The sequence below is a fragment of the Protopterus annectens genome, chromosome 8.part0 (genome assembly GCF_019279795.1).
Source record: "Protopterus annectens isolate FY-2018-M chromosome 8.part0, PAN1.0, whole genome shotgun sequence".
NCBI classification, from domain to species: domain Eukaryota; kingdom Metazoa; phylum Chordata; order Ceratodontiformes; family Protopteridae; genus Protopterus; species Protopterus annectens.
The window spans coordinates 1,411,047,608-1,411,072,411 of NC_056741.1; the positions used below are offsets into that span (position 1 = coordinate 1,411,047,608).

General features: G+C 42.0%; 1 protein-coding gene across 2 annotated transcripts in view; it reads left to right on the forward strand.

Moving 5' to 3' along the window:
• ARHGEF12 (Rho guanine nucleotide exchange factor 12) overlaps positions 1 to 24,804 on the forward strand; it is a 3,716,336-nt gene that overhangs the window by 2,207,663 nt on the left and 1,483,869 nt on the right. For both annotated transcript variants that reach the window (XM_044081016.1, XM_044081015.1), the window contains one exon: positions 11,695 to 11,830. In XM_044081016.1, coding sequence (XP_043936951.1) covers positions 11,695 to 11,830 — 136 coding nt within the window. The remainder of the gene's footprint in view (positions 1 to 11,694; positions 11,831 to 24,804) is intronic.

A 24,804-nucleotide genomic window follows, 5' to 3' on the forward strand; every position in this document is an offset into this window, starting at 1 on the left:
AAAGAACCAGCTTATACTCAAGGGTCTACTAAAACCATCTTTTGAGGAATTTCTATCCAGTTTTTCGGCTTCCTCCAAGTCTGGCTAATCTAAGTCATCAAAAAGGCCTTCTTTAGTGCCGGCTGTGTCTCGGAGCTGCCTTCTAAACAGTCAAAATTTACCTCCTCGACTCCACTGCTTTCGGAGCCAAAGGAGAGTACCATTGTGGTGTCAGAGTTGGTTCCAAGTGTTTCTGAGCCGACCTCTGAACCGATTGAATCAGCAATTGAATGTGCTACTTGGAGCCAGTCTGTAGATTCCCTACCGGTTTCCGTGTTACTGAAGTCTCCAGTGCCCCCCTAGATCAAGATTCCCTACTATGTCTTCCAGATCTTCCAGGAACCTTTTGGAAGAAGATGTGGAGAGGGTAGTGTTGAGACTCCTGAAGTCTGCCTTACCAAAATTATTGTTGGCTCTGACCCAGTAGGCTCCAGAGCCACTCGATCCAGCTTTGCTCTTGTCTGCTATTCTTCCTCCGAGCCGTGTTGGCCCTTCGGAGCCGGAGTGCTTGGTACCACCGGAGATACTATCGGTTCCAGATCCCTTTGTTGCTGCTTTGGAGATGGGTTCGGCTCTGACACGCTTGTTGCCGTCCGTTGTGTCCAGGGACCGAAGCTCTACTGTCGGTGCCGACAGGAATGGTTGGAATCAGTCTTCGGTTCCGAGCCTTCCTCTCTCTGCATCAGCCAGGGTGATCTCGGACCCTGCATCTATCTCGGAGCCGACGGCTCTGGCTCCGACATCAACCTTTGTCTCTTTGGAGTGGGGGAGGTCTTCGGAGCCAGAGAGGTCAGCGTTTGAGATGATGAGGAGTGTGCTGTCTCATTCTTCAGCCCCTACCAGTGGTACCAGCACTCTTCCCCTGAGAGCACCCACTGCGGTCTCAGCCCCTACTCTCTCTGGAGACAGCAGAGACCCTCAGCCTCAGGAGCAATCGGCTGGTGGCCCCCACTCTTCTGAGGCCTCACCAGAATGTCCTTTTGAGGAGCCTTCCCGGAAGAGTCAATGTAAGAAGAAGTATGTTGACTCCCAGGATGAGTCCTTGACATCGGACACTAACCTCGAGGAGTCGGAAGGGTCACCCAAGTCGTCCTCTGATGATGTCTCCTTCGTGCACATCTTGGAGATTATTAAGCAGAGGTGTGACTGGCCCACTGTCAACCCTTCTGATGAGTCGATGTACCTGAAAGCTTTCGGGTCTCAACCTTCTGCCTTTTGAAGAACTGATGGATCTAGTTAGTCGAAAGGTGTGGGGTACTCCTGATGCCGTGGAGCCAGTCTCCAGGAGACCTAATAAGTTTGTCTGCCCCTCCTGGTAAAGAGTTTTTGTTTAAGGGCATTCCCGTAGATGCCATGGTGGTGGAGGCGGCCACAAAGTAGCAGCTGGCGGAGACTTCTTCCTTTGTTCATCCGCCAAATAAGAATTCTCAACAGATTTGGGAAGCGTATCTTTAGTTCAGCGGCATTTACCCTTCGATCGTTGAACTATCTCACTCACTTCACGAGATTACAGCGGGATCTCCACAAGGAGTTAGGAGATTCTATACAAGGTGCATGTACTGAGGGAGTCCCTGATAAGATCTCTGCTCAGTTGTCCACCTTAAATTCTATAGTTAACTCCTCCATGTGGCTTATCTCCTATGTGGCTGATGGAGTGAGTAGATCAGCAGGTTCAGGAGTTGCCCTGAGGCGTCACTCCTGGATGCGCTTGTGTAATTTTGCGGAACCGTTCATCTACTTTCACCAATGCCCCATTTGATGGTTTCTCATTGTTTGGTTCTAAGGTGAAGGACACACTCACTCGGTGTGAGCAAGAAGGAAAGATGCTTTCTGACGTGGGAGTACATTTTACTCTTCCGTCTCGACCATACCCGAAAGGTCAAAGGGGTGGTAAAATATGGTTCAAAAAGTCCCAGAGGGTCTTTCTGGACACACAGGGTGAACCCTCCTTCAGAAGCAGAGGAGGAGGAGGAAATGGGAGATGCCCTAGAGGCAGGGGCGGTCCGCAATACCAGCAAGGTCGTGATTTCTTTTGGGGACGGCTTTGTCAGCGCTCCTGATGTGAGGCCCGACTATGTTTCTCTGTGGCCGGTCGGGGGTCGCATTTCTTTGTATCCAGAAGCCTGGCTAAATATCACTCAAGACAAGTGGGGTACAAAGGGTTGTTACCAGAGGCTGTATTATACCCTTTTCCCTTCCACCGTTTGTTACCAAGAAGATCCCAGATGTACCACCCAATCACAGGGATCAGGCAACTGTGGAGATCAACAAGTTGCTTTTAAAAAGAGTCATCCAGTCTATTCCAGCAGACCAGATAGGATCCAGAACTTACTCCAGGTTCTTTAGTACCAAAACAAACCAGAGATTGGAGGCCAGTATTGGACCTCAGCAGGTTAAACGAGTCAGTGAAGGACAAGTTTTGGATGGTAACTCTGCAGTTGATACTCCCGCTGTTGGGGAAAGACTATTGGATGTGCTCTCTAGATCTCCAAGACGCCTACTACCATATAAAAATGAACAAGATGTCCAGGAGCCAGTCATTATCAGTTTCGTGCTCTGCCCTTTGGTCTCACCACAGCCCCCAGGGTGTTAACCAAATGCATGACAGTAGTGACAGCTCACCTGAGACATCAGGGATTCCAGGTGTTTCTGTATTTGGACGACTGGCTCCTGACCGCCCCCACCAGGCATCTACTCCTCCAAAGCAGACACCCCACTATTCAACTTTGTGCTCAGTTAGGGATCTCCATAAATTGGGAAAAATCTGCATTATTGCCCTCTCAGTCTGTGATTTTTATAGGCACAGAGGTAGACACAGTGAACATGACAGCTCGTCTCCCCGCCGACAGGGCACAAAACGTAATCTCTCAAATTCAATGTCTTCTCCCGTTGCGGAAGGTCAAAGCGAAGTGGGTTCTTCTGCTCCTCGGGACTATGACTTCCACCATTCTATTAGTACCATTAGCCAGGTTGCACATGATAATTCTCTCCAGTGGCTTCTGTCTTCCCAATGGTCCTTCCAATATTTCCCACTGAGTCATCCTATCCTCCTGACGGATTCATGCAAAAAGGACCTTCTTTGGCGGATAGCCCCCAACCAGTTGATCATGGGCGCCCCCTTTGTTCCTGCCCAACCCGTTGCCACAGTGACCATGGATGCTTCCCAGATCGGGTGGGGGGGCATTATCTCGGCTGGACTGTCCAAGGCACATGGCAAGAACACGAGGCTCACCTGCATATCAGTGTTCTAGAGATGAGGGTGGTGCTCCTGGCATTGCAAGCACTTCTAGACCTTCTTCCTCTCGGGACTATTGCGATGCAATCAGACAGCATGTCTGTAGTTTGGTACATCAACAAACAGGGCGCTACTAGATCATACCCCTCTGTTGAGAGGCCATGCGAGTTTGGGAATGGGCGATTTCTTCCCAGCGTTTTCTGGTTGCAGCGCACATTCCAGAGACGACCAACGTGATAGCCAACAAGCTCAGCCGGGCGATCCTACTGCCTCACAAGTGGTCTTTGAAACAGGGAAACAGCAGAACAGATTTTCTGCAAATGGGGACAGCCTTGCTGCGACCTATTTGCCGGCCCAGTCAATACCAAATGCAGCAGCTATTTTTCCCTCATTCCCCCTCCGGGGGAGACACCCAGAGACACTCTGGCTCACGATTGGCCCATGGGACTTCTGTATGCTTTTCCTCCATTTCCAAAATGATTCAGAAAGTCAGTCGGCTGGGAAGCAAGTTGATGCTCATTGCTCCTTACTGGCCTCGTCAGGTCTGGTTCCCCTTTCTTGAGCCTCTTCTCCTGGATGATCCTTGGATCCTGGACCCAGCTCCAGATCTGTTGAATCACATGTCAGGTTCGCTACATCCCTCAATCCACACCCTCAAGTTGACAGCATGGCTGCTTCAGTTCCAACCCTAGTCAGGCTTCATGATGTATCATCCTCAGTATCACATATTCTTATGTCCTCCCATAAACCTTCAACTAGGAGGCTGTATGGCAGTAAATAGAAAAGATTTTCTATTTGGGCACAGAAAATGAATGTAGATCCCTACACTGCTTCTGTCCCTGTGATTTTGGAATTGATAACAATTTAATGTCTCATAAGCTATGCAAGACCTTTTTGAAAGGAATCACTCTTTTGAGACCACCACTACAAGAACCTGTGGCTTCTTGGGATTTAAATTTTGTGTTGTTCAAACTGACATCTTCCCCATTTGAACCTTCCCACTCATCTTAATTGAAATTTTTGTCTTGGAAGACTTTGTTTTTGGTAGCTATCACATCAGCTAGACTAGTTTCGGAGCTACAAGCCTGGTCTGTTAAGCCACCTTATTTGATCTTTCACAAAGACAGGGTGTCACTGCGTACTAATCCTTCCTTTGTTCCAAAAGCTTGTTCCTCTGCTATCTTAAATCAAATCCATAGAACTCCCAGTTTTCATCCCTAATCACTATAGTGCAGCTAAATACTGTTTTCATCAGCTGGACGTTCATAGACAACTACGTTTTTATTTACAGTGGACCAAGGATTTCAGATCAACTATTCATTTCCTTTTCTGACTCCAGATTGGGCTTACCAGTTTCTAAAGGTACACTAACTGGAATTCCAGTTGCAAAGCCTTTATCTACAGTTTGGAGGGCAGACCTTTACCCTGCAGTATCAAGGCTCATTCTACCAGGTCGCTATCTACCTCTGCAGCCTTTCATGCCAGGGTCCCACTTGATAATATTTGTGCAGCAGCTACGTGGGCTACCCCTCACACTTTTATTACACATTACAAATTGGATTTAGCTTCCAGGGGTAGAGCATCCTTTGGCTCCACGGTGCTTAGGAGTATTTTCCAGTGAGCCACCCAAGAATAATGTGCTAGGGACGCTGTCCCATATGTAAAAATGAAGGTGAGATTGGACTGCACAACATAAAGAAGTTATGTACTCACCATAATGTTCCATGTTGGTAGTCCATTTCACCCTTCATTTTTACCAACCTGCTCTCCTGCCCCCATCCTGGAAGATCTGGAGATGATGATAATAATAATAATAATAATTTGGTTCTCTTTGGTTGGAGACCCTTTAGTATTAGTTTGTCTGTTATGGGTTTTTTCTTCTAGTGAGCAGAAAACAAGATCTGGGGTTTGTACTGGTGCACTATGGAATACCTGCTTAGTCACGAGCCAACCAGAAGTGTTCGAGCTTGTAAATCGGCTGAGTCAGAGCTGAGGATCGACTCCGAACCCATATGTAAAAATGAAGGGTGAGATGGGCTACCAACATGGAACATTATGGTGAGTACATAACTTCTTTTTATGGCTATTGTCTCTTCGGTTTGAGTGCTTCACGTCTCCATAAGCAGTGCTCTATCTGCCAGGTATTTGTGCTTAAGAGAAGAAAACGTTGGAACCACTGGAAAACACAGCAACTTTAATGTATCTAGCACCTCAGCTTCACAAGCCTTCAAGAGATAAGTTGCACATACATCGACCGTTACATACAATTTCAATTAAATTAAGTAAAATCTCAATAAAATGTATAAATCACAAAAATACCTTCCAATTACAACAAGGGGAGAAGTATTAGAGTCATGGTTGTTCATAGTAAGTTTGAATTTCCAAAGGCTGAAATTTTGGTAAATTAAAAAATTAAAGGGACAAGGACATGTGGCAAATGTTCTGTTTGCCAATGTATAGTGCCCTATTTTAATAAGATTAATGATGTAACATATACTCCAAGGCATTGGGCAAGTTGTAATACTATAGGTGTGGTTTATGTATTGAGATGCTCTTGCAATTTGTTTTATGTAGATGAAACAAAAAGGCAGTTTAAGATTAGGATGCAAGAGCATCTGTTTGATATTAAAAATAAGAGAACACAAAGCCCTATAGCACATCATATGTTATTCCATGAGTGATTGTTTATAGGGCACGATTTTGGAAATTGTTAATGGATGGGATGAAATGGAATTAAAGGAAAGATTGTTGTACAAATAAACCGTATGCATATTGAAATTTGGTTACTTTGGTACCTAATGGGTTAAACATTGAATGTAATTGGAAGGTATTTTTGTGATTTATAGATTTTGAGGTTTTATTTAATGTGTTAATCGATGTATATAATGGTCACTGTATGTGTAACTTATCTCTTGAAGGCTTGTGAAGCTGAAGCGCTAGATACATTAAAGTTATTGCAGTTTCCAGTGGTTCTAGTGTTTTCCTGTCTTTGGTGGTACTGATATATTTTTTGGCTTTATGGTATACATTTATGCTTAAGACCCTTCGTATTCTTTTCTCCTCCTCGTGCATCTACCTGGTGAACCAGTGTCTTAAGTTGTTGGCTTAGGCTGCTGTGGCAAAATTTTCCTGTCCTAAGGTACAGCCATCTGTCGGAAGCAGGCATGGATCTGGTTTCTCACATGTCCTTGGTGCTTTTCAAACATCTGTACCTGATGTTGAGGAGGAACTTCAGATGATTGTATCCAAAGGACCAAGAGGGATTCCTGAGGTCTTAGTTTTGGATAAGATTCCTACAGCCATTATTGAGTCTCACCAGGGGTCTGACCCTCCAAGGATAATTTGTGCAGACATCCAGCAGAAAAAGAAACAAAAAACAAAGCATGTTTCCTCTGTTGTTAAGGATCCCCAACATAAATAGAGGATTTCAGTTCTGGTTTATTTAATGTTTTGATGGCCCTGAAGCCTCCTGAAGGGGTCTTTGTGCCTGCTCATCCCTGGTCTTCCACTCAACTCAAAGTCTAGGGAATTGGATTCCTCTGATGAGGACCTGGACTCCTAGAATCTTTGGCTTACTCTTCCCGAATCCCTTCTCCCTTGGACTATGGTTCAGAGGAGGGGCGGACTCCATAAGTCCAGATCTCCTCCCCCCAGAAAAACTCTCCTTTGGGGTTACCATTGCCCATTGATGGATTTTTTTTAAGTGGGATTGTTCTCAAGTCTCAGATTCAGAACAGGTGATATGAGCTCCTACAGATGGAGGTCCCTAAGCCATCCACTGTTCAAGTTCTGGCTGCCCTTCTGGATACTTTCTCAGCAGTGTCTGTAGACCCTGACTGTCAGCCCCCTGCACCTAAGCAGCCAATTGATTGTATAAGGTGCCTGAGAAATGCCAGTTTCATTATAAATGCCCTTCTGTAGTGTCAGTCTCCTCTGATAAGCCATCCAAATTATCATCCTTTACCAAACGTTTGCCTTCTGATAAGAATAGTAGGGCTATGGAAAGGCTGGGCAAAAAAGTTTTATTGCTGCCATTTTATCCTTTGGGCTCATCATGTACCAGACTCAAATGACTGGTCTTTGTCCTCCTTTCACAGGTTTCTAAGGTGGTGTCTGACCTTCCTGACTGAGAGAAGGCTTTGGCCCTTTTCCTGCTGGGCTGTCAAATTATCCACCATTCAATGAAGTGCAGCTGCTGCCTCCTTCAGGGCTGCTGCCTTTGGTTCAGTTATGTGGCATTATTATTGGCTTCGTCTTCAGGCTTTGCCTGATGACTTTAAGGCTAAACTTTTGGATGCTTCTTTCGATAATAAACATCTATTTGGGTCTGCTGCAACTGAACTTTTCAAGTCTCTCCAAGATGAGGGTAAAGCCTTGCATGAGCTGAAACATTTTTTTGTTCCTCCTATTCCCAAATTGTAGAGGAATTATCCCTGTCTGCTTTTGTTCATAGGCAATCTTGCCCTCCTCATGAGGGCAAGAAGGGTTTTAGGCATGTGCCTCCTGCTAAGTCTACTCAGACTGCTGCCTCCCAGAAACCTGCTTTCTAGGATAAGCTGGGTTCTGTTTGACAGTTTGCTTCCTCTTGCCTTTTGCCAGGTCCCTGTCTTTTGCAAATTGGCTACAGATCATTTCAGACTTTTTGGTTCTGTCTGTTATCTATCAGGGATATTTCATGGTTTGGTAATGCCTTCCTTCTTTTTCAGGCATTCCTCAACCTCCTCGGGAGCAGGTCTTTCATTTTCAGAATTTCTTTGCTCTCTTTTGGGTCAGTGCACCATTCAAGCCATGCCTCCTGCCCAGGTAGGGAAAGGATTTTACTCCAGAATGTTTTTTGTCCCATGAAAGGAGAGCATTTGTAGAATAGTTCTGGATCTTTCCCAGCTGAACACCTTTCTCAGGATTTCTTCCTTTCAGCTGTTCTCTGCAGATGTTTCCTCTTCTTTTACCACAAGCTATTTTGGTATCTGTGGATCTCAAGGCTGCATGCATTCACATCCCCATCCATCCTCTCTTCCAGAAATGTTTTTGTCTCTCTGTCTCTTACTTGCATTTTCAGCTCTCTGCTTTGCCCTTTGGCCTCTCCACTGCCCTAGGGTATTCACCAAATGCCTCACTCCTATCATTGCTTTTTGCAGGATTCAAGGAATTTAGACCTTTCTCTATCTAGATGATTTGCTTATTCAAGTTCCTTCCTCCAACACTTTGCTTCAGGATGTCAAGTTTACTACTTCCCTGTTATAGAATCTGTGGTTCACCATAAACATCCCAAAATCAATTCTGATGCTTTTGTCAGGATCATATTTTCCTCAGTTGCCTTCAGACAGTTTCCATGCTGGCATCTCTGCTTGCCCCCAAGCTGTGTCTTTAATTGTCTTTTTCCAATTCCTTCTTCTTTTGGAGTCTGTCACTGCCATGGAATTTCTCAGGCTTCTCAGATTCATGGCTTCCAACATTCCCATGCTCCCTCTCACAAGACTGCATATGTGGAAGCTTCAGTGGTACCTCAAGTAGGTGTGGCTTCAACTTTGCCACCCCCTGGACGTCCCGGTACCTTTTCATCCTTGTCAAGCTTAAGCTTCAGTGGTGGATTCATCAAGTTTCACTCAAACCGGGGCTTCCTTTTCAAGCTCCATTTCCAACTCAGGAGCTTTTTACAGATACCCCAGACAGGGGATGGGGTGCCTCCTTTGGTCTACTCAAGGTTCAGAGTTTCTGGTCTCCTCATCAGAGGTCAGACCACATCAGTGTAAAGGAGATGATCACTCTGCTGTTTGGCTCTTAGGGCTTTCCATTCCTTCTTTCATCCTGGGCCCCAGAAAGTTTTCACAGGCAATATCACAGTGATGTGGTATGTCAACATGCAAGGGGGCACAAGGTCTTATCTTCTTTGCAGACTAGCTATTCAGGTCTGGAATCTTAGCTGTCCCATATTAAGTGGTTGTTCAGACAGTTTACATTCCCTTGGAGCACAATCTAGTGGCCATCAGTGGGGTATTCGGTGGATCTTTTTTGCCTCCACTCTGAACAGACAAATTCCTCTATACCATTCCTGAGTCCCAAGTCTTCTGGCTTGTAAAGTAGAACCCCTGTTTTTTTATCCTTGGAAGGGGGATGTTTCTGTATGCCTTCCCCTCCCGTTCCTCTGTTACCACAAATCTTGCACAAAGATCAGGCAGGACTCTCCCAAAATCTTGCAATAATTCCCTTTTGGCCCCGACAGCATTGGTTCTCCCTTCTTTCTCACTTGGCCAGGGGAAGTCACCACAATTTACTTCAGCGAGTGGATCTTCTCGCACACGACAAGGGATCTCTTATCCATCCTCACTTGTCCATTCTTCAACTAAAGCTGTGGGTGCTACAAGCAGTTAAGTGGAAAAAAGCTACTTCACCTTTCCTAAATACTCCCATAGGTGTGCCCCAGGGTTCAATTCTAGATCCCCTTCTATTCAGTATTTTCATAAACGATTTCTATCATGCCATCCCTAATGCCAACCTCATCCAATACTCCGACTCAAACTGCTCTGCCACCTCTGTTTCCTCATTAACAAAAGTAACTCAGGATGCCTTCTCTTCTACAGAACAATGGATGCTAGCCATTGACGGAGGGGCTACTGCTCTTCTTTTTCTCCTTCTAGATGCATGTTTTCGTTGTCCCTATGGGCATTCTGTTCCTCCTGTAGCATTTTCAGTTGTGTGTACATCACCTTTATGCCCTGTGCCTCTTGTGGAGATCATATGAGTGACATTCGACGCCTCTAAGAACTAATGGTTTGGTATACTGCCCAGACATTTAGCTGTCCTTGGCAGGAGGTCTCTTAGGTAAAGAATATTGCAACAGTGAATATACTGTTATGGTAAGATTTTACACAGCTGTACTTTTTTCTTTAGCCCTCCCCTGTATCTGATTCTGCCGTTAACTTTTGGGTACCACTTTGAGAATCAGATTTAGTGAGTGTAGCAGTGATTTACGAGAAGAACACAGTACAGTTGCGTAGGTAGCGTTCCATAACAGTAGATTGAGGAGTGGCATTAATGTTAAATTTCCCTTCCACCATCACTTCCATCATAATGCAACATCCCAGATCATAATGAGTTCCCCCTGTGCTTATGAGTGCAAATGCTCTCAAACAGCATGGGTTCATTAGTACTGGACTTTAACATCTAGTGCTTCTGCTAGATGTCACTTGTGCTAAGCCTAAACTGCCTCCTTGCCCACCCAGAATGGGCAAGCCTTCAGTGGCGGATCACTCCCCTGGTAGCTTACAGACACCCAAGCCACTCATTAAACTTGATTTACTTGTGTTGTAGACTGGTTTTATCCCTCTGTTGCCATAGAGCTGGCTTAGCATCTCAGTTTATTTTTTACACTTGTCTTGCATTAAGCCTTTTTAGTTTTGAACTTGTTCAGTCCTCACTTCCTGAGTAATTGTTATAACTTACAGATCGCTTGTCAAGAAGCATTCTGTAGTGGAAATCATTGTAAAGCTCGTTTTGTATGCTCTTGTGTTGTCTTATTCAGAAAAAGATGCACTAGTACTTAAAATGCTTCTAAGTCCCAATCTTTGGCTGTATTCTTTAATAATTATGTTTAGCAGTCATATATGTTTCAGAAACCAGCAAAGTTAAATTTTCCTGTCAGAAGTTGATTTCTTCCATAGTATCACAACGGAGCTGCTACTTTACTGATCATCTTGGAGTGCAATCCTAAACATTACCTGTCCTGTATCTTCCTTTCTTTCTGATTAGATGTTAAGGAATAAGGGTTGATTAATAGTAGAGTGATTCAGGGTGACCATACACACACGTGTGTGTGTGAGATACTTATTTTATTTTATTTATTTTTATTTTTTTGTAGAAGGGGTTGTGCTTCCATAAAGGGACTTCCAGTAGAGATGGTTAGTAAAGTTAAGAGCTTATGTATATTTTGTAGTTAATAACTTATTGACCTATAGGGAATAGAATGAATTAAAGTAGCTTGTTTCTCATTTGTCTCTGTTTATTTTGGTGCTTATGTGCATATCTGTCAAACTGATGTTCACAGACTGAAGGTTATGTGTGAGGATGACTTTTTTTTTTTTTTTAATCCCGTTTCCTTTGTTTCTTCCCACTTTAAGTATGCTATACAGTAAACAGTGTCTGCATTAAAGAGGAGAAGACAGCTGAGTTGGACAGTGGAGCAAGAAAAAGAAATTCATGGGGTTTTGTTTAGACTGCCTGCAAATGACAAGTTTTAGATTGAGAGAGTACTGTTTGTCAGTGACCCGACAAACCTAAAAGTTATGCATTTGAGCTGGTTTGTGAATAGGAAACTGACTGTACAACTGTCAGACTAAGGCCTCAGGTTTAACTTGTTAGAACTTGTGTTCCTGTGACATTGTCTTCCATAGTCTTATTTAGTACACTGTTTTTATTTAAAGGTATGTTGTCAACATCTGCTTTCATAAAGGATGGTCCTTCCTCTTCAGAATCTGTGGACATTACATCACAGACAACTGGCAATGTCTTTGAATATCCTTCTTCACTGGATCAGCTGCCTGAACAGGACAATACTAGGTAAACAAAATTTAAAGATGGATCTTTATTTGTCAGAACACACATGCACACAGCTCGATAGGCCTGCAGTGTATATAAAGTATACCTGAAATGTAGCCTTTGAACATTCAAACATAAGAGTTGGGTGCACATGTAAAACTGGTACCAAAAGGAGCAGATGTTATTTGTTATCTTTGTGGCTTGCAATTAAAATGGATCATATGAGTTTTCCTAAAAGATAAAAATATCTTTTGCACTGCATTCTGTTCTAAAGTCCAACTTGTTTAGGTTTTGAGTAATGCAATTATGGTGTGCTTTACATTAATTTGTCTTGTACTTTAATTTTGTGTTGTATTTAATTTATCGTATCAAGCAATAAAATTTTGTTGCACCATTTTGTAAATGAACCATTCCAAGCACAGTTCAATTCACAATACAAATTTTCTTACTTACAAGTAAAGTAATAAAGTCGAATTTTAGTAAAGGTAGAACTGGTCGTTCATGGCTGCAGAAGGAAGAATGCAGTGCTGTGGAAGCAAAAGGATAAAACAGTTGAACTTCCTTATTTATTTATTTTCTTTCTTAATCAGAGGCATAGCTAAGGTGGGACAAAGGGGGCTACTGCCCTGGGCACAAAATGTCAGGGTTTGCAGTCGGCAAATGCCAATTGTTCTTGAGTACATTAGAGGCATGTAAAAAAAGTACATTACCAGTATTCAGATATGAATGCCAGTATTGCATTTTCAGTCTGAACTGAAGCACTTCAGCGCACTCTGTGTGCAGAAACTTTAGTGGCTGTTTGTTACAAATGGTAGAGAACAGTTTGTTACAAGTAGGATTTTAACATTACTACTCAGCTTTGAGTTGAGTGCAAATAGGGAAAGAACAGACATGGGTTGCTTCTTAAATAAGGAATGACACTTTGTAAATGGACCTGAGAGGGATGTCAGATTGGGGGACAGCACTGGGTGCCAGAATAGCTAGGTTGTAACTGTGTGATAACCACTGCTTAAACTTGTTTTATTTATCAAGTTCTTTGATTTTTTTTTTTGTCTTTCAGCAGATCATAATGTCGTTTCAGTTGACTTGACTGCTTAAACTTCACTTGCATAGCTACAAAATATGCAAGAAACATTGAGTATAGAAAGCATCTAAGGACATAATTGAAGTACTGTGTCAAGCCAGATACCAAATAAACACAAAATAAAAGTTTTTAAAGCCTTTCATATCCCTTAACTTTTATTTGCTCAGTCTGAACTCACTGCAACTGAGTGAAAGAGTGATCATTCTAGTAAAAAGTGTTTCACTCTCTGTACAAACTGCATTGACAGAGATAACAGATAATCCCACTCTTCTGGTACAGACATATTGCTCCAATGTTGAACAAGCAAACCAGAATATAAACATCCACTCTTTTAAGCAAGAAGGCTTAAGCAATTTACGAGTGAGCTTTTTAGTGTTCAGCAACAACTGGACAGTCTGCCTCCAGTCATATGCTTAAGTCTGCTAGAAAATTGTTATTACTCTGGGAACTCCCCAGAGCACTTTGTTCTTTCCTTTATCTGGCATACACAAGTTGATGGACATAGTTTGCTGCATATTATCTCCTGGAAGTTCAGTCTTCAGATTTCAATTTCAAGAGAATAAATCTGTTTTTCAGTGTGTATTTATCATGGAACATTTTCTGTAAAAAAAAAATATATATATATATATATATATATATATATATATATATATATATATATATATATATTTGTTTATAGGTTCATAGGTTAGTACTAGGCTAACTGCCCTTGCGAGCCATTTTAAGCCTAGCCAATTATCCCCTATGAGATTCAAACCCTGTACCTTGTGTTTGTAAGGCAAACACCTTAACCATTAGGCCACCCTCCCAACCCCATATATGTATGTGTGTGTATTTGTGTGTTGGGGGTCACAAACAACATTTACATGTTTTCTATTATATGTCTAAGACTGTCTTTCATATTGCAAGGTATGAAAAAGTCAAATGTTTGCTCATCACTTACAAGTAAAGACTCATCATGGTCCATATTTGAATTATCCAGAGGTCAGGCAGATATGGTCTAGTTCAAGGATAAACTGTGTTCACACTAAACTGAGTTATTTTTATTCAATTTGTACAAGGATTTCTTTGTTTGGTACTTAATCAGAGTTATGACCACAGTCACTGATTGATTGCAACTTATGTATATTCCACTGATGAAATGCTATGCTTCCCATATTTTCTTGCCAGCTCTGCTGAAGTTGCTGATGTACAAGTAGGAAAACAGGTAATGTAACAGAGTTGTATCCAGCAGCCTTCCAGTCATAAGTCATAACATTTGTCTTCAATGTATTTATCCAAGTTTCAGTTAGACTTTGGGACTCCTGTTAGCACTGATATAAAATGGTGTAGGGTGTTCCAGGTTTCTGCCACTTGTTCATGAACCAAGATGCAGTTCTTTTAACTGTGGTAAATCTGCCTTAATTTCAGATTTGTGGAAAATGCTGTTCCTCTGTAGGTCCAAATACTTGTATAGGTAGCCATCAGATGACAATTTCGACACATTAACTAGGTCCCCCTGTAAACTATAGAGTGAATAAACCTAGTTTTCAGCCTTTTTACGGAAATCAAACCTAGTGTTATCTGGTTTCCTGGTGACTATTTTTTTTAGTCCAATTTTATTTAATTTTTCTTAGGAGACTCCTAGGATGATGGATTATTCTATTTATCTATAATGAGGCTTATAGAGCATGTCAAGCTGAACATTAGAATCTTTCATTTCCATTTTTGTTAAACAGACGAACCAGTGAGATATGTATACCTACCTTAATAGAAAAGAAAAACATTAAATTTCTCACTGTTTTCATGGTGTACAGGTTATGTTTTTTGCTTTTTTTTAATTGTTTCTGCATTGCATGTATGCTTTCTTTTTAACAATTGTAATTCACTCCAACATTACATAAATTTCATGCCAATCCTCATTACTCCTCCTGAGCATTATTAATTTGGAATTGTTCCCACAAATTCCATGTATTTCTATGTAATTTGCTCAATCCATTTTCCAAATGTCCCAACTTCAGTTCTTTTATTTCCTTTACAGTGTTCAGTGTTTTAGATGGTTTAGATTTTATTTTAGATTTTCTAGTATTTCTTTTTTGTCCACAAATAATATTAAACCTGGGAAGGCTTTACTGTGTCTCTGCAATTCAAATACTGTGTCTCAACTCAAAAGAACAATTTCCTTAGTTAAAACCATTTGCAGCCCCAATATTTCTCACAAAATACTCTGTTGTGAGTTTTTAAAATCTGCCAACATGTTGCACTCCTAAAAGATATTTCTAATTGCCTCTCTCTCTTTCCCATCACACCTTCAGAGTTTGCTGTAATTTTATGAAGTCTGCTTGGTATATAAAATGTCTGTGCAGACACTTCCAGACTAAAATCATAAACCTTCTGAACTTCCTTCTGTACTTGGGAGCCGTACAGATATCCTCCCATTGTTCTTAATAAATTGCCTCTCCAGTCTCTCTTCCAAATCTATTTTAACATCCTTTGATTATTATTGTCTTGCAATATTTTGTATGTCATACTAATTAACCCTTTCTTAACAGCAGATTCTGTTGTAGATTCAACTAAAAAACCTACCAGAGTTGGTCTTTCATTAAAACAATCCCCCTCTTTTTTTCTTTGCCTTTACTCTGATATTAATCCCTGGTAGGGAAGGTAGTCTTTAACCTGTAGTCCAAACTTCTGTCTGTCCTCATCCCATTCTGTTTGCATTCCCCCCCCCCCCGCTTATTTGCTCCCAGTATCTTGGTTCATTTGCCAAGTTTCTCCATTAAATTTCATCTCTCTTGCCTGTATTGTATAGCCGTAGTTGCCTTCATCCATTTTGGCAGAAATCTCCTCTCTCTGTTCCTGTGCTGGGTGTTCTTAAAATATTTTATACTACTTTGAGGGTAATATGCTGTCTGCTCATGTTTTTTTTTTCTTTAAGGACCTGCATCCAAAATCCTATACTCTTCTTTGTCAAGCTTCCAAAAATGAAGTACGAGTTTTATAGCTTTCCCTATATATGGTAGTAATTATTGCGGGTATCAAACTTTACTTCTTGATAGCATGCTAAGAAGCTTAAAAATGAATCTACCTTTTAAATGTTATTTTGTCTTCTCCTATGAATCCATTAATTCCCACCCACACGCAAGTTATTTTTTGGTACTTGCGTATTATCGCGACCACATTTGGAATGGTATGAAATGCGAACGCATAGCATTGCTGACTGACTGCAGTACTCTGTGATTTAAATGGCTGAGTGCAATGCTCGGTGATTTTGAGGATTAGTCCAGTGGGACTGAAAGTCTGTTGGTAGCGCCTGTCATTTATTGCATGTTGGGATACCATCTTTGTCATCAGAAACTGAAAGGGTATACTTTTTTCACAGCTGAAGCATCCGATGTACTATAACATTGATATAATTGTTGCTGTGGTGAAAGGCTGTGCTGTTTGCTCACTTTATATGATTATCTGAAGTGGGTTGTAAAGTCTGTATGTGGCGATGACTTCTGTGTGTAAAATATATGGCAGTTGACATGTTTATGTTCTGATGGTTAAGGTTTCAGTCAGACTTCACTTCCTTCAGATAATACATGGGAACAGAAATACTGTTCTACGCATGTTGGACGTTTGCAACAAATAAATGTTAAATATGCCACTATTTTGGCTGTTTGTCACTGCATTGTTTCCCTGTTTGCATACATTGTTTGTGGCAACTTTGGGCCATTCATAGCTCGGGCTTTTATCTGTATGTCGTATGTTGGCAATGGAATTGATGTTCATCGTGTTTCACTGTTGCAGTCATTACTCTTGGGTTATCCTGCTGGCAGGCTACCCACAGTCGGCCAGAATTCCAAAGTCTAGGTCCGGCGTCTGTTGCTGTCGCCTCTTCCCTGACGTCAGTGTGCCAGGGGTATAAAAGATGCAGCCGACACCATTTTCTCCAGTCTTTCTTGCCACGCAGTGCCCGAAGCAAAAGCAGTTCACAAGTGCCGGTCGGCCGACTCCTGAGATTTTCAAATCTGAATTTCAGAACCGAAGTCTTCATTAAAGCCAAGTACCCCATTGAGGAAACTTTTTTCTTGCTCCAGACCGATGTCAGAAAAAGTTAACAATTGTATTTCTTGTGGGAAGCAAATACCTCATAAGGATTTTCACTCTTACTGAATTCCTTCCCTAGGCCCTGATCACAACAGTGCTAGCTGTCAGTTTTGTGCTAGATTCAACCAACGCACTATCAAGCGTCAGTTCGATTTTGCATTTCATTACTTTGGCCAAAGATTTAATTATATAATGCCAGCGGAACAGCCAACAACCGGAGTTTACAAAAAATGCAAGGACAAGGATAGGCATATGAGGTCCAAAACCGACTATGAAGCCTCTTCTAGGTCAGTCGCCAATTTGCCGGCTCTCAGTGAGGCGCTTTCGCAGCCCCTGGCGCCCGCTACCTCAGAGCCACAGGCCGCTACCGACTCCCACGTGGAGCTGACTGGGCCTCTGGATACTCAAGGTATTGGACACTTGGAAATCAATCCCTCAGATGGGTCCAGAGCCGCTGAGCAGGCATCGGCTTCTGAGGGTGTCTTCAGACCTACACGACTATATGTTAAGCCATCTTCAGCTTCAAAGACTAAAGCAGCTCTAAAGACAAAGAAACAAGTGCAGCATTCTCCTATTCAGACTTCCATGCCTAAAAAAAAACAGATGCTCAAAATGGCCAAAGACCTAATTACTTTGATCAGTGGCTCCCATTCCCCTCCTGATAAGAGGCCTAGGCAAGAGACAGAGTATGATACTTCTGATCAGGTATCTATTTCCTCTGATTCCTCCTCTGAACAGGGTTACTCCATGCTTCCCTATGAGGATTCTGATGCTGAAGAATCCATTCCTTCAGCCTCTCCTCCTGATGACTATTTTTTTGGGGAAGCACTGCATACTATGAGGGAGCATTTCCACTGGGAGAGCCAAGATTATTCTGAGTCTAAGAAAAGGCTCAGAGACTTCCTGCTTCTTCCTCAACACAGACCCCTTGCTATTCCGCCTGTTCTAGACATTGTAGATGATGTATTCTCAGAGTCCGGACTGTCCCCCAACTCTTTACTCCCTGCACCTGCTAAGCCAGACAGAAACTACAGGGTCCCGGGTTCTCATAAATTCCTATATAAAAACCCCGCTGCTGACCCAGAAACTATATCTCAGGGTCCCAAGGGGGGTTAAAGCTTCGACTGCAAAAAACCCTGTCCCCTCTGATAGGGATTCTAGTGCTCTAGACAGATGGGGGGGGGGGAGTTTACACTTCTGCCACCCTGGCTGTAAGGGCTTTAAATTGTCAATTTCATATGCTTAAATATCAGCAATATTTAATGTCACTACTTAAACAGAAAATGTTGACAAATTCTGAATGTTCAGAGAACAAGGAATTGCAGGGTTTATTGCATGCAACTGAACAAGTGGGAAAGCATACTTTGCAATGTGGTTATGATTCACTGGAGGCCTCTTGCAGGGCCGCTGTTACAGGTTCTGTTATTAGAAGGCATGCTTGGTTAAAAGAACAAAATCTGCTTGATCATGTTAAAGCAAAATTATTAGATGCACCATTACAGCATGATACTTTGTTTGGTACTAAAGCAGAAGAGGTGTTGAAAAAAATGGAGAATAAATTAAAATCCATGCAGACTGTCAAGGATTTCTTACAGTTACAACCACCCAGGTTTAGCAGGAACTGGCCTTCTAAAAATTGGTCCTTTCCAGTCTCAGACAGACCACAAAGAGGCAGATACAGGCGTCCCAGAGGCAGATCTCAGCCCCAGAGCTCATACAGGCCTAAACAATGGGGTGTTCCTACCTCCAAAAGCAGAGAAGACAAATCACAGCCTTACAGGAAACAGTCCCAATGACTTTCCTCTACCAGTTCCAAGCAGTTTTCTTTTGACAGCCCCCTTAGGGGGAAAACTAGCACTTTTTTCATCAAACTGGCAAATGGTTACCCAAGACAAATGGGTTCTGAACATAGTGTCCCAAGGCTACAGGTTCCATTTTCACACTCTACCAAGGTCAAAGGGCATGCCAGACCTGCCACACAATCAATGGGCAGAGGCACAAAAACAAATTACAGCCCTCATGGACATGAGGGCCATTCAGCAAGTACCACAACAAGCGCAGGGACAAGGATTTTACTCCAGACTTTTCCTAGTACCCAGGAAGGACAAAACCTGGAGACCAATTCTGGACCTGTCTATACAAAATACATTTCTGGAAGTTCCAAAATTCAAGATGTTGACTCTTCAGCAGCTACTGCCCATGCTGGGCAAGAGGGCTTGGCTCGTTACTTTGGACCTAAAAGAGGCATACCTGCATGTCCCAATCAGACAATTTTGCAGAAGATACCGCAGATTCATAGCTGCCTCAATGCATTACCAATTCTCTGCACTGCCCTTTGGCTTATCTACTGCGCCCAGGGTCTTTACAAAATGCCTGGCACCAGTAATTGCGTTTTGCAGACAAAAAGGAATTAAAATATATCCCTACTTTGACGACTGCCTAATTCAAGCAGAGAACAAAGACACTCTTCTAAAGCATCTGGCGTTAGTAAAAAAATTACTAATCGGCCTAGGGTACACAGTAAACGAAAAGAAATCAAAACTAGTGCCCTCTCAAGAGATAATATTCCTGGGTGCAAGCTTAAATACAACTGCCCAGATGGCTTATCTCACACACCAGACAAGCAAAAACAACTGACTACTTACTTCAAGAAATTGGCAACAAAAACCCACTTATCTGCAAGGAAAATGCTGCAGGCCTTGGGCTTCATGGCATCCCGCATTCTACTAATTCCATATTCCAGACTGCATATGAGGAAACTACAAAGGTATCTGAAAAGTGTTTCGACTCAACATTGTCACAGACTGGAGACAGTAATTGCACTCATTCCCTGCCTACAGCAGGAGTTTCAGTGGTGGCCAGAAGCCTGTCACCACAGCAAGGATCTGCCATTCAGTTTACCCACAGCCAGACAGACACTGACAACGGATGCATCAGATTATGCCTTGGAGGCCCATATGGCAGGAAAATGTATTCAGGTCACATGGCCTGCAAACCAGATGCATCTTTACATCAATCAAAAAGAGATGCTAGCTGTTCAAAATGCCCTGACAGCTTTCAAGGACCTGCCTCATCTGGGACGATTACTGATAAAGACAGACAGCACTACGGTCATGTGGTACATAAACAAGCAGGGAGGTACTCATTCCTACCCCCTCTGCAGACAAGCAATGACAATATGGGACACAGCATCGGCTTTTCAAGTTCACCTGCAAGCACAATTCCTGCCAGGAAAAACAAATGCTCTGGCAGACGAACTAAGCAGAAACCTCATGGATCCCCACGAATGGAAACCGGATCCACAAGTCTTCAGGATGATAATAAGGAAATGGGGATGCCCAGGCATAGATCTATTTGCCTCCCCTTACAACTGTCAATTGCAGAGATTTTGCACAAGCATTTACCACAAGCAAGCATGGAAAGTGGACGCCCTATCATTCAGCTGGAAAAATCTAACAGTATATGCTTTCCCCCCACTGCCTCTCCTTCCCAGAGTACTCCTAAAGGTCAGACAAGAGAAGCCAAACATTATTCTGAATGCACCAGACTGGCCATGCCAGCACTGGTACCCAATCCTAAAGAGCTTGTCTCAAGGTCCAGCATGGATATTGCCTCAAACGTCTCACTTGCTGACCCAACAAAACAATCAGATCCTGCACAGCCGAATCAGGACCTTAAATCTGGCAGCATGGTGGATAATGTAGCCATTCAGAAAACTTATCTTTCAAAACCTGTTATGGATGTTATGGCCAGGAGGCCCAGTACTAGAAAATCTTATGCAGAAAAATGGAAGAGATTCTGTGCTTGGAACCAGGAACAAGGCATTGACACGTCTGTACCAAATATTCCTCAGATTTTACAATACCTGACTGAGATGCTGAACAAAGGCCTTTCTTTCTCATCAATTAAGATTCATGCCTCTGCCATTTCTGCACATTACAATATGGAACCACCTATCTTTTCTCATCCTTTAATAAGGCAGTACCTCAGAGGGGCCAGAAACATTAGGCCTCCAAGGAGAGCATCAATTCCGGCCTGGGACCGCAATTATGTTTTGGTAAAACTCTCACTGCCTCCTTTTGAGCTAGCATCAACAGCTGATATTAAATTCTTATCCTGGAAAACAACTCTGCTCCTAGCCATAACCTCTGCAAGGTGAGTCTCGGAGTTATAAGCACTCATGGCTGTGGAACCATTCATCATTTTTCATCCAGACAGGGTTTCTCTGAGGACAAACCCTACATTTATGCCTAAGATGGTTTCCAGTGTGGCCCTCAATCAAACCATTCACTTGCCTACCTTTTACCCAAATCCACAGAACAAGAGTGAGAAAATTTTGCAATCTTTGGACATACACAGGCAGTTATGCTTCTACTTGGACAGAACTAAAGCTTTCAGAAAGACTGAGCAACCTTGTGTCATATGCTACAGGATCACAAGGGGAAAGGCTATCTCAAAACAAGACTATTTCTAAATGGATAGGCCATTTCATCCGTTTCTGCTATTCTTAACATGGCAAATTAGTGCCTAAGGGCATTAGGCCTCATTCCACCAGAGCAGCAGCCACTTCAGCAGCCTTCCACAGAGGAGTACCAACCAAAGAAATCTTAGAGGCTGCAACTTGGAGTTCAGTGCACACCTTTACAAAGCACTACCACTTGCCTCTCTACTCTAAGTCCAGAGCAGGCTTCGCCACTGCAGTTCTGCAGGACCTCATAGCCTCTCCTAATCCTATTTAGCCCAGCCACCCATCCTCAGCTTTGGGATTCTACCCAAGAGTAATGACTGCAACAGTGAAACACGATGAACATAGTACAGTTGTGTACCTTCCATAAATGTAGATGTTCAAGTGTATTCTCTGTTGCAGTCCAGGTTACCCACCCACCATCCCCCTTCTCTTTGCTGGAACTTATCTGCACTTCTCTATCCTATACAACCTTTTTGGTGTATTTGCTTGTAGATGAAGGAAATGTTAATTTTGTGCATGCATTTCTTATTGCTATATTTTTCAGCCTACCTATTTGGGGCACCTGACATCTGGGGCAAGAAAAACTGAAGAAAATGCCATCAGCTGCATCTTTTATACCCCTGGTGCACTGACATCAGGGAAGAGGCGACAGCAACCAACGCCGGACCTAGACTTTGGAATTCTGGCCGACTCCGGGTAGCCTGCCAGCAGGATAATCCAAGAGTAATGATTGCAACAGTGAATATACTCTAACATCTACATTTATGGTAGGTACACAACTGTACTTTGTCTCCCCTGTCGGCATCTTTCTCATTACCAGAAAAATGTCACACACACATATATCGGCAAGACAGGTTTATAAAGCTTTTTAAAGAAAATAAATAACGTTGTAATAAATAATTTCTGAGAAAATAATGTTAATTTCAGTGATACCTGAAGGATATGTCAATATTTCAGCGGTGAGTTGGTTGCCATGTGATTGCGATAATATGTAAGTACCGTTTTTTTTTTTTTTGTTTTGGTAACATTTATTTTGAGATTTTTACTATGGGCCCATTCTACAGTGCCATTCATGCTAGAGTGCAACAGAGTATTTGTCAGATTTTTGTGTTATTAAATCTGTTTTATCATCTTTAATGGCACAGAAGATTGGATCACACAAGATAATATCCATAAAGATGTTCTTTAACAGCTACCTTGTATTGAGACCAATGATACAATTTTAATAACTGTACCAATATCCAAACGGGGTTCTGACTACCATACTGCATGATTATTTATTGTCATAATCTGAATTCATCACTAATACAACTGTAGAGTGGCAGAGAGGTGTAAGTAGATGTGCCAGAGGTAGTTTTAGTAAAAGGGACGACTACTAATTTAAATTAAAAAGTTAAGTTTTGATCTGCATCCCAGGGGTGCTGCAGTGGGAGAGTATCCCTTCCCCAAAGGACCAGCAAACTCTACTCTGATAAATCTTTAATAAATGGTACAGGGGGCACATTATCCTACATTGTACAACAGGTTACAGAGCCCCCCACTAAAAATGTTCTTTTGCTGAAAAATGTATCCTTTTTTTGAAGATTGATTGTATTTGTTTTCTTTAGTGCCATTTCTCTAACTTATTGGAGTTTGACACATCTGTTTAACCATTAAGAAATCATATTGCCTCACCAATTTAATGTTGCTTATTAGTATCAAATGTTTTATAAAAATACACTTTAAATTGAGTTGGATGTTATTTTCAGCAAATTTTAGGTTGCAGTGAGGCCAGGCATACTTTAACTTATGGAGAGAGAGAGTGATTTGCTAATAATGAATCTGAGACAGCTATTTTTAATGTGATGATTGCCTTACTGACTGGGACGCATCATCTAAGAAATCTAAATACCCTCCCCATTTTTGATACAAATTCCTTTTTTAATGCTGATTTATTAAAAAAGACTGGCCTCAGTATATAATCAGTAAGTTAATATGGCTTAGAAATCATGTCCAGTAGAACTAGAGTATTGTAAGTTTTACTTAGAGGCAGTGATGCTCACTGACCATTTTATGTGATAGCTTTGCTTTTAGTTTAAGTAAATGATTGTTGTTCTCATACCTGGTGCAAACTAAAAGGAAGTTATCAGTGAGCATCAGGTAGCTTAAGGAGTCTAGAGGCAAGGAGGTTTGATATGAAGGAGTATGTAGAATTAGGGTGCAGAGCTTGGGTTAAAAAGATATAGAGAAATTATATTATTCACCAATCTGTGACCACACCCAAATATGTGGCAACTCGCTCTGAATACCTGTAGAGGTGTAGTACAGACTTGTACCCTAGATTATTGTTGCAGTTGTTTTTAGATGGAAATAGCCTACATTAGGCCAAGGTGGTGGCTGCTTGAGTAGAGTGGCTAACCAGTAAAAGGTTAACTGTGCCATCTGAGAACATTGGTTACACCTGTAGTTATCTAAGAATGGGTAGCAGCATGGCTTAGTATTAAGGTCTGTGCCTCTTATCTTCAGGGTCCTGGATCCATTCTTGACCTATGGTCCCTATTTTTATGGAGTTGTGAATGTTCTCCATGTTTGCGTGGGTTTTCACTAGATTCTCTGTCCCCTTCCAAAAACATGCTGGTTGATTGGATACACTAAATATATAAGCCCCGTATGAGCAGTGAGAAAATGTCTTGGAAGAAGTAACATTTGAAGATTTGCCATCTTCCTTGCCCATTCACTCAAATCCATACCTTGAGTCTAGAGAAGGATTTGGGTTGAGTATCTTGAATGAGGTCCACCAAGGAGCAGTTGGCCTGGTTGTGAAATAAGTCCGAGGTCAGAAACAAAGGTTGCAGTGTCACTAACTGAAGTTTCACTTGCACTTTTAATGTTTATGGGCATCAGCTGGGGTTAAAAGTAGTCCTGTGTTCCTTAACTGTAGCCAAACAATCCACTTATGCTGTGCTGATCAGGTCATTAAAAATGCAGCAACATGCGTGTTGGGTTTGGCTTTATTGGCCTGAATGTTCCCATAAAAACTCTGGCATTCAGAAGTCATATAGCTGAAATGCTTGATGGGCTTAAGTGTTCATTTGCATTTATCCTGTGGTCCTCCATTACAGGATGCTTAATGTACAAAAAAGGCGCTGAGGCTCTCAAACGAAACTCCTTCTTTATTCACAAATGAATGGTAAGCGCTTTCACCGGCTACAATACACCAGCTTCTTCAGACCAAATTCAAACAGATTTAAAACAGTCCCCACTCGTTTTATATATACTGTAAAAGTACTCAATTAGTAAGCTAATTGATTAATGACCTTACAAGCTATCAAATTAAGACTTTTCTTAAAAAAAGGTACTTAAAAAAGCTATTATTTAAAAATATAGAAT